The 11,078-nt window shown below is 39.7% G+C and overlaps 1 protein-coding gene across 1 annotated transcript; it reads left to right on the plus strand.

The window, feature by feature from the left end:
• Window positions 1–5,193: 5,193 nt before the first annotated feature.
• LOC139934803 (lactadherin-like) lies at window positions 5,194–10,438 on the plus strand. The gene is made up of 5 exons (XM_071929206.1): window positions 5,194–5,263; window positions 6,623–6,761; window positions 8,529–8,681; window positions 9,170–9,359; window positions 10,295–10,438. Exons 1-5 carry the CDS (start codon window positions 5,194–5,196, stop codon window positions 10,436–10,438), a joined length of 696 nt encoding a protein of 231 aa, XP_071785307.1.
• Window positions 10,439–11,078: the final 640 nt, after the last annotated feature.

The following is an 11,078-nucleotide window of genomic DNA, read 5'->3' on the forward strand; positions in this document are numbered from 1 at the left end:
TCCCCCCACCCCACCTTTTTGACCACCTTTATCATGAAGCCCAAGTTTTGCACTGTGTAAGACGAAACCCGGTGTCCCTATATGGGCATTAATCCTGTGGGCAAAGGATGACACAATTTTTTGAAGGGTGGGGGACACTATATCAAATGTAGCCCCTTATAATTGGCCCTAGATTGCATCACAGAGCATCTAAAATGCAACATTTCCCCGGGCCCTTAATCGGGCCCGCACCTCACGACGTAAAGGCTTCCCACACGCATGGTCCATCGTTGGTCCACCCCATTTTCGAAGAGTGGGGGACACAGTATCAACTGTTCCCCGTGTCTTTTGACCACCTTTATCATGAAACTCATGTTTTGCACTGTGGAACTGTGGAACACTGGAACACAATATTCCCACAGCTCATTGTTCTGTTTCGTTTGCCGTTTGGCCGCTAAATGGCCTAAAGATTGCACCACAGAGCATCTAAAAAAACAAAATTTTCCCGGGCCCTTAAGCGGGCCCGGACCCATGCCGTAAAGGTTTCACATTCGCATGCTCACTCTTTGGCAGATTTGCCCCCTAAAATTTGTGTCATAGATCAACACCTGAACATGCTGTTAACCAAAAAAGATTCTACTGCTGCTCACATTTTACAGATGTTCTGTTCCATTCTGTAAGCCTCTTATTGGCCTAAGATTGCACCACAGAGCATCTAGAATGCACAATTTTCGGACCCATGCTGTAAAGGTTTCACACTCGCGTGCTCACTCTCTCACAGATTTTCCCCCTAAAACTTGGTTCATAGATCCGCACTTGAAGATGCTGTTAACTCAAAAGGTTCTACTGCTGCTCACATTAATTTTTTTACAGATGTTCTGTTCCATTCTGTATGCCTCTTATTGGCCTAAGATTGCACCACAGAGCATCTAGAATGCAAAATTTTCCCGGGCCCTTAAGCGGGCCCGGACCCATGCCGTAAAGGTTTCGCACTCGTGTGCTCACTCTTCGACAGATTTTCCACCTAAAACTTGGTTCATAGATCCGCACTTGAAGATGCTGTTAACTCAAAAGGTTCTACTGCTGCTCACATTTTACAGATGTTCTGTGCCATTCTGTATGCCTCTTATTGGCCTAAGATTGCACCTCAGAGAACCTAAAATGCAAAATTTTCTTGAGCCCTTAGGCCCGGACCCAAGGTCGTAAAAGGCTTCGCGTTCCGCTTTATAGCAGGCTCCATCTTTAATACCCACCAGGGATGAACTGCCGTCTGAGCATTATAATGCAGAAACAATATGGATATTACGAAGCTATAATTGAGTTGTTTTGTATGTACAATAACATGATAGCAAAAATAGGTGCATCATAGCTTGAAATAGGCATTAAATTTCAACATCTGAGAGGGGGGAACAGCACCCCTTAGACTCCCTAGATTGCACTAGAGAGCATCTACGGACTAAAAAAATTTCCATGTTTCATTTTAATTTCAACTAATCTTGTTTTCTTTTTTGAACATATATTTTTGATTACAGTTTTGCTCATTTTTGTTTATCAAACCGTTTATTATACAATCATGCTTTTCTTAAATGTGTCGCAGTTTTTGACAGCAGCAGAGTGCGTCGCTGATTAATCGTCGATAAACTAACAGCTTCCAAAATAAATGAGCCACCAGTTAACGTATCCAATTTTGATTTCCAGTGACCAATCAGCAAAACTAGCTAAGCGCAACATCAATGCTTACCAGAAAAAGGTTTACCAGCCAATAGTATCATGTCAAGTAGAACAAGTTTTGACTAATATCCTGCTCATTTCTGCTAAGCAGAACATTGTTAAAAGAGGAGTACAGTCCATGATTGCGACTGGACGGGAATCAAGTCCTTTGTATAATAGGCTATTCCTTGCACAAATTCCTATGCCGGAATCAAATTAAACTGTCAACTACCAAGCAAGTCGCGGTTTTGAAAGTCATTTAAAGGAACATGTTGCCTTGGATCGGTCGAGCTGGACTTTGAAAAGCGTTTGTAACCGTTTGTCATAAAATGCATATGGTTAGAAAGATGTTTTAAAAGTAGAATACAATAATCCACACACATTTGCCTCGAAATTGCGTGGGTTTCCTTTTACTTTGCGAACTAACACGGTCGCCATTTAATTTGACTCCCATTTTAAGAACTCTGATCAAACTAGTATAGCATGCAGAACGAACTAGATCATCTCCAACAATGGACTGCTGTTAATAATATGAGACTTAATCCTTCAAAGTGTCAATCAATGAATTTTTGTTTTCAGCGTTCTCCACCTGTAGCACCTTCTTTTATTATTGATGGCTCATTCATTAATCAAACTGACTGTCTGAAAATTTTAGGCGTACATGTTCAAAGTAACCTTAAATGGGACACCCAAATTGATCAGATGTGCAAGTCTTTTAACTGCAAGCTTTTTTTCCTTCGCCAACTCAAGCGGTGTTGTACTCCTATAAAAGACCTTTTGTTGATATATACCATGTATGTAAGGCCTGCAATTGAATACGCCTGCCCAGTTTGGTTTTCCAGTCTTAGTAAAACACAATTGGATTGTCTAGAGAAATTACAGAGAAAGGCCCTTCGCATTATTCTAACAAAGGGTTTTTGTAGTGACAAGTCTTTCAGTGAAATTTACGCCCTTGTTGGCTTGTCACCCGTCTCTGTCAGACTCCAACAACTGTTTTCTAAATTTGATAAATCACTTTTAAGTTCTAACAACTATAGACATTATTTTTCTCCCACCCAATAGAAACAATAATCTTAGAAATACTAACAAACTTTGCCCAATCAGGTGTAGAACCAACAGGTACAAAAACAGCCCAATTCCTTCCCTACCCACACCCTTCTCAACAGTTGAATTGTTTACTTCTTGTTGTTTTTTGTGGAGCTGGAATCCAAGTTGTAGTTTTTTGTCAATATATTGTACATGATCTTTTAAATTATTTTTCGGTAAACACTTACCTTTTAAATGTTTTTATAATGTTTATTCTTGTTGTATATCTTTTAAACTCAATTCAGCCTTCGGGCTGCGATGTTTGATTTTTTTTAATAAACCAATAATAATAATAATAAATGGCCGACCGTGTTTGTCGACGAGGTAAAAGGAAAACCACGCAATTTCGAGTGATAATTGTGTGAATCATTATATTACTACTTTTAAAATATCTTTCTAATCATATGCATTTTATAACAAACGGTAAAAAACGCTTTTGAAAGACCAACTCGACCGATCCAAGGCAACGTGTTCCTTTAAAGTTTTCAGTGAACGTTTTCCTTTCAGTGTATATTTTTGTTTAGATTTCATAAGATTTGTTGTTAATGTGTCATTCACAGGCTTTTACTCTCTGTAGTTTTTGGTTATTATGTTCCATTTAGGTATGCCCCCATTGTGTGTTAACTTTAGAATGAAGAATTCCGTTCATGGTGATGTTAACTCTTTTTGATTTACTTCGTTCTGTTTCAAGAAAAATTTCGACTTTAGATTGCTTTTGTTTTTAAGATTCAAGATTTTTAGCAAAGAAGATTGAAAGATTCATGGGAGGGGCTTAGCATAAAAAGGGAATTTTTGGCCCAAATGTGGAGACGGACTGGGGAGGGACCACAATGAACAATGACTATAGACCAAGCAGGATCTCACCAGGAGGAACAGTGGGCCACTGGAGTATGGAGGACTGGATTGGGTCATCGGATCCTTAAGGACTGTTGAAAATGTATACCCTGTTGGAAGTTGAAATATCTTTGTTTCATGTAAAGAGAAGCTGTGTCCAAACATATTCATTTGCATATTCGTGGAGTTAAACCAACAGTTCTTTTCAGAACCACCCCAACTCATTAGAGATAGTCATTACATAGTGTTACCGCAAACCTTTCCATATCGTATTTCCATCATGCAAAGTTTCAAATCCTACTTATATTCATTTGCCTGCTGTTTAACATCTCCTGAAGGAATCCTCCAAAGTATTAATATTGTTCTTAAGTAATAAAAACGTGGTGGTATATTTCCGTCAAACGGATCCACGTACTTTTCTGCCGCCAGCCGCTCGCTGACAGGGTATGGTGTCAGAAGTTAACGAACAGTATGCTCGAGTAAAATCACCAAGTGTGTGTATTAATTTTGATTCCCTCATTTCTGCTCGCCGGCGGGAGGGGGTATAACAAAAGTGTCACAGCACTTTTGTTTTTTTGTCAATCGACAAAGTTGTTTCCAGTTTATCCTCCCATAGGTATTTCTCATCATTAAGCATCAAGGCAAGTTCTACATTAAAGGGTCGATAAAACTCCTTTAATAACTGCATGGTTTCTGGTAGCATTGGTTTGTACTTTCTCTTATTGACGTTGGACGGATGGCTGCGGCATGCCTGTTCAATGACAGCACATAGTTTCCCTGCGTGGAAATTATCCAAAAGTTTTTCTTTATAAAGGTATACGTGCAACGGTGATTGCAAACTTTAACTCATAGATTGTGCTAAATTAAGAAGCCAGTTTCAAGATCACATCATTTGTATTGATCTTTTAATTTTGCTTAATTTTAAAAAAGGTTTCCATCCAAATTTAGATGACAAACTTTACATTGAAATTTAAAGTTAACCATCATTAATGAAAACAAATATTCAAAATTGAATATTGACTTTTTGACTTCGAAAAACAAATAAAGAAAAAATAAACTGAACAAATTGGGTATTTCAAGCAATTAATCTGGTTTAAAACTTAACATGGTTTTATGTATTTTTATTTTTTTTAAATGTTTTTTTAATAGAGGTTTACAGAGCAACGTGACTGCAGACCTTCGCAGTAAAGCGAGCCGTGAAATTGGGACCCGTCTCATGAAAGTTTGGACGCGTAAGGAGTACCATAAAGGCACCCTAAACATGGGTTATCATTAGAAAGTTTTGAACTTAATAATTTGTGGGAAAATGCGTTTAAGGACATGATTTCACTGAGGAAAAAAGGTCCGTTGTTGATTTCCCTGGTTGGATACTATACCAATGACGTCAGGTAGAGAACTAGGGTGTGTCAATCACGTGATCGAGTTCTCCGACCAAGTCGTCTATAGGCGTCAGATGTCCATGAGATTCACCATTGAAGCTGCGTTGTTTTAACACCGCTATCGTATATATAAAACTTGCTTTTTGATCAAAGAAATCTTGGTATCAACATAGCGGATTGAATGGAGTAAGCTCTCTGCTATATCATGATCACCTTTCACCACATCAACCATGTGTTGAATCCTCTGATTCTGAAGATATCATTCTTCTTGATCGGTAAGTGGCTTTCCTTGTATTTATTATCATGAAGTACTAAATAAAAGAATACTGCCATTAATAAAGGATCTCTGGTCAAATTCGACAAATGAGCTGCCAATTTCATTTTCATGCGTTCAAGTTAATGCTGTTTTGCCTTTCCAGTTGTTACTGCGTTTCAAATTCAGAATTCAGGCGTTCAATTTCGTTTGAGGCATTCAAGTTACTCTAGCACTCGTTCAATTTGGCGTATCCTCATTCTTTTTTCGTGACACACACGCCTCAAGAAGCGTCTGCGAATTTGAATGTTGCTTTGATGAATTGTTAAATTGAATGATTATTTTGTTAAATCGAATGGCGCAACATTACATTTGACTAATCATAAAACGAAATCGAATGACCCTTTTCAGTAGCATTCGATTTCGCGCGAAATAGCATAGCTTGGTGGTTAAATTGGCTGTTCATTTGCCGAAATTGACCGAGAAAACCTACACATTCACGGTCGTCCTTATATAATATTCCGAACACTGCAAATTTTCCCCGGGACTTGAGCTGCCCAAAATATGTTGTTTCTAAGGCAACGGGTTAAACATTGATTTTAAAAGTATGTTTACTGACACCCCGCCCTAAAGGCTGGCTCACATAGTAGCGGCAAAGACCCAACGGAAGGTGACGAACGTGAAAATCCCAAAACGTTGGCGGCAAAGCGCCTTTTTCAAGTACCTGTAGACCTTAACAAACAATAATTGCTATACAACGGCCCAGTTGTTATGACTACCGTGAAGCCTGTTCAACAACAGCCCGAAGATATTCAACGTGTATTGGTTTTCTCGGTCATATTCGGCGATCATTAGACTATATTAGTTCATCCCACGTGACCGTGTTTCAGCCAACCAGCATACAGAACAAGCAGTGTGTTATAATTAGTCTTTCACATTTAAGACCGTGTTATAAAACACATAATTGACTGGCATAATTCGGTAACTGGTGTACGTCTATTCCCCCTCGGGCCTGTGGTGTGAGTCACATAACTTTTTTTATTCACGTGATCTAGACAAATTTCCTTTATATCCAATATTCATTACTGAAATACAAGCATCCGATACTATGATCAAAAGGTCAAAGGTTCATTGACCTGTTAATTACAAACCACATGACAAAGAATGCTCAAATTCAGGTTTCAAAGTTGTCTTACGAGACCAAACCAACTGCAGCAAAGTTAGAAAAAGGTCAAAAGATCGACCCGGATGGCGTGATGAATAATTTGTCATAAAATCACCCATAGTCATTGTCGTCCACGTCTTGGCGATTTCGATAAAACATACGCAGGACAATTTTGTATGAGTTTCAGTACTTTTCGTTTTCGTGTTTGAATTTCAGCGAGCAATTGTATCGCCGAGAGTTGTCAGATGTCTTATTACGGTCCGGTTCCCGAGCCGGATCCCGGTCAGCCTTATAACAAATACTACTGGGTGAAATCAGCCATGGAGAAACTTCGAAGCGGACGCCTGAAAGGAGCCTCTTTAAATGAAGGTAGGCCTATCTGAAAAGGAGGTACTGACCTGAATGGTATAATTGTTGTACCTTTACTTCAAGCAATTGTCAAGAAATGTCTTATTCGAAGGTAATAATTCGCATCGACACCATACATTTTTTGTGCAGCTTTAAATACACTGTACACTGTTGTAATTGTCAAAGACCAGTCTTCTCACAACATAATTATGCACAAAATAACAAACCTGTGAAAATTTGAACTCGATTGGTTGTCGAATTTGCAAGCAGTAATGAAAGAAAACAAAACTTGTCACACGAAGTTGTGTGCGTTTAGATGGTTGATTTCGAGACCCCAATTCTAATTCTCGAAATAAAATTCTTGGAAAATAACTTCTTTCTCGAAAACTACGTTACTTCAGAGGGAGCAGTTTCTCACAATGTTTTATACTATCAACAGCTCCCATTACTCGTTACCAAGTAAGGTTGTATGCTAATAATTATTTTGAGTAATTACCAATACTGTCCACTGCCTTTAAAACTGAGCATTGATTCCAACAACAACGCAACTATTACTTTTAATCGTAGATAAGACTAGTACACAACTTCAACTGTATGAAATATTATTCATTCGAAATGTAATATAATGCAATTCGAAAGTGTTATTCTATTTCTCTGCGGAAATTCAATCAACACAAATGAGAAACACAAAACGAAACAAAGGTACGGCTGTAAATGAGAGCGGAGGACTTTTATCATGAGACACTCAGATCAAAAATATCTTGACTTCCGGTACAAATCGGAAGTTGAAATTTAATGTTCCGAAAATAATTTAATAAGAATTATTTGGAAGAAAATCATAACTCATGAATCTATGGGATTCCATCTCTGCCAAGTTACACGGCGCATGTTTGACTCTGTCTCGGATCTCTGAAACATTCGCCGTCGACGGCGCATTGTTTTGTACTGTTTGCTAGGGCCATCGCATAGTCGCGTTGTGCCGTCGCATTAATTGTCGCATTGTAGTTTTTAAGGTCTTTAGCCGATTACACCGTCAACGGCGCATTGTCGCACCCATGTTATAAAGCCAGGGTAGGGTAAAATGTATAGGCCCGGCAACACGACGCGACCAAGCGATGGCACAACGCGACTATGCGACGGCACGACGCGACTATGCACGACGCGACAATGCAACGGCACGACGTGACAATGCAACGGTACGGCGCGACTATGCGACGGCACGGTGCGACAATGCGACGGCACGACGCGACTATGCGACGGCACGACGCGATATTGCGACGGCACGACGCGACAATGCGACGGAACGACGCGACAATGCGACGGGCACGACGCGACTATGCGACGGCACGACTCGATGCGACGGCACGATTCGACATTGCGCCGTTGACAGCCCATGCTTGGGAGATCCAAGCCAGAATGCCACATGCGCTGTGTAACTTGGCAGAGATGGAGTTCCATATGAATCAAATATGATTATTTTTTGGGGGTAAACGTCTTAAGAAAGGGTTCCCAAGATACCCAAGACTTCAAGGTGCTGATGGACACTTTTGACAACTACTCAAAACGAGTGTTGTTGGCATAAGAACTTACTTGGTAACGGGCAATTAAATGGAGAGATGTTGATAGTATAAACATTATGAGTGAAACGGCTCAAATACTAAAATACTAAAATACTTCAGGCCTGAAGCCTTTTATTAAGCATCTGAAAGTACACAAATTTTGTACAACAAATGGTGGGTTTTTTTTGTCTTCAAAAATCTCTTGCAACTACAAAGATTATATCTTTTCTCTTCACCCACGTTTGTTCAGCAGAATTTGACGGACCTCTTGGGATGGAGAATGGAGACATTCTGGACAGTGATCTCAGTTCATCGACTATGGCCGGGACTTACTATAGAGCAAGTCAAGCAAGGCTTAATAACCAAGGTACATTTTCAACTGCTTGAACTCTGGATAAAGTAAGAAGTGAAGGGGAAATGTTGGCGAGAGAGTGAGAGTAAGGGGGAGGGGGGGGGGGGGGGGGGAGCTGGCTCAATTATTTGTCCTTTTCTATTGATCAAAGAAACCTAAAACATAATAGGTTGTCAAACCCAAAATAAAAATTTTAAAATGCAATTTTTCCTGTATAATGAATGCTGGTGTAAATGAAACTCAATATTTTAAAGATGTTTGATGGAACTTGTAAATAATGAAAAAGTACAACAATTATTGACCCCCCCCCCCCACTAAACATGGAAGTTACAATTTTGTATATAAACATAAAAGTTACAAAATTTTAAGAATTGACTACTCCGCGGCTTTATTGCTTGCATTCAATTCAAATGTTCCTGCACCTCACTGCAGAGGCACAACACGAACATTTCATAACTATATTTTCATTTGTGATTTCACCTCTTTATTTATAGTTCCGGCTCCTGCATGGTGCGCATATTTATATGACCTGACTCCATGGATACAAGTCAACTTCAAAGCTAACGTGTCCATTACTGGTCTGATCACACAGGGAATGCACAACGCCAACCGCCATGTGATGACATTCCGCGTTCAGTACGGTGACTCCACATCTTCATTGACAGACGTGACAACTTCCAGTGGTGTCCAATTGGTGAGTACTATAAAATAGGCGATACTTATAAAGTATAGCCACTAATATCCTGATGACAAATTACACCCTTATATTCAGCCCTACCCCAACCTCTGCTGTTATCCCAACTCTGGTATTAATTTCACTAAGCACGACAGCTCATGAGACATTAACCGTTTCGTGTCTCTGCCTGAAGCAGGAAGAGCCCTACACACGTACGGCTACGATCAAGAATATGTTGCACACGAATTAAACATCTGAATCATGTCTTATGAATAAGAAATGTGCAAAGGATTTTCCGAGGTTAAACATCAACGTTGAACGTAATAAGTTATCTGGTCTTTGGTTGAGATACAGCTCGAGTGTCATAACTGTTGTACTGTGAGAGAGTTGCGGCGTTGAGGGGCCATTATTATACACATTTTGTGTCACGTGGTTGCTGGACGTCACTATTCTAGCAAAATTCAGCACAACCCAATTTTTGTATGCAGTTTTGTCTTGGACACTGTATACGCACAAGAGTTTTCTGGCCCCTACTGCTAAAATATAGATACCAAGTAAACTTTAAGTGCAATTTTGCATCTATCACATACTTCAGTGAAAACGATTCATGCGTCCTCATTGATGATGACTGCAATTTTATTAATAGACACTTGAGCAGATAATGCAGAGTTCCTTTAGATTTTGTCAATTGGTATCCCATGAGAGTCAACATAATGTGAGACTTAAGAGAAGTCGATACGCGACGTTGTTTGCTGGATGCCATTTTAGGTCAAGTTATTAAAGTTCTGCTCAATGTGTCTGGCACCCTTTGTGCGCACATGGATTTGCAAAAAAAAAAAAAAAAAAAAAACGGCTTCCAATAGTGAGTTTATGAGTCTCATCTGTCGCAATTTACAGCTCTGAGGTGGACAGCCGTCATACTCATTTATGACTGTGTATCGTTTTGTTCACAGTTCACCGGTAATTCTGATGCAGATAGTCACGTGACCAACCGGTTCTCCCCAGTGTTGCACGCCCAATATCTGCGCATCGTCCCGGTTTCGTGGGTTAGTGGAAACAAGTGCTGTATGCGCTTTGAGGTCTTAGGATGTCGATAAAGTTACAATGTAATAGATGTTAAATTTGCATTGGGGACAAAATGTTAACTTTTGGTTTTTACCCATACTCCGAAGTCTCAGTACAAACATAGGATTCGAACTGCCTCTATATCTACCGGACAACCTCAGTAGTCTAGATGGTAAGACACTGCTTTAGAATTTCAAGGGTCGTGGCTTCGAATCCCACCCGAGTAATATGCCTGTGATATTATTTTCACAGGACTCGGGGAAGTACTGATTATACAGTGATAGCAAACATCGGTGATGGGTTCAACAACTAAACTAATGTTCTTTATCCCCGATTCAAATTTAACATCTAATATAATCGTTGCGGTACCCGCTGCCAAAACATAGGATTCGAACTGCCTCTCTACCGGGCAATCTCGGTTATAGTCTAGTTGGTAAGACACGGCTTTGGAATTGAAAGGGCGTGGCTTCGGATCCTACCCGAGTTATTATGCCCGTCAGAACTCGGGAAAGTACTGAGTACGCAGTGCTAAAAAAACATCAGGTAAAAAAAAGGGGGTAAAAAGTATGGATGAGATAAGGTCAATACGAAGATCAACATGAATTAAAAAGTTATTGTAAACAACTCCACTTCTTTCAAATAGTCTATAGATGTTCAGTTTTTGAATGAGGT

The sequence above is a fragment of the Asterias amurensis genome, chromosome 3 (assembly GCF_032118995.1).
Source record: "Asterias amurensis chromosome 3, ASM3211899v1".
Taxonomy (NCBI): Eukaryota; Metazoa; Echinodermata; class Asteroidea; order Forcipulatida; family Asteriidae; genus Asterias; species Asterias amurensis.

Bases quoted from the DNA above. Each gene is read 5' to 3' on its own strand.
- LOC139934803 (XM_071929206.1), top strand. From the start codon at position 5,194: ATGATCACCTTTCACCACATCAACCATGTGTTGAATCCTCTGATTCTG. The intron at 5,264-6,622 runs GTAAGTGGCTTT...TTTGAATTTCAG, and splicing joins GATATCATTCTTCTTGATCG to CGAGCAATTGTATCGCCGAG. The intron at 6,762-8,528 runs CTCTTTAAATGA...TGCAACTACAAA, and splicing joins AGCGGACGCCTGAAAGGAGC to GATTATATCTTTTCTCTTCA.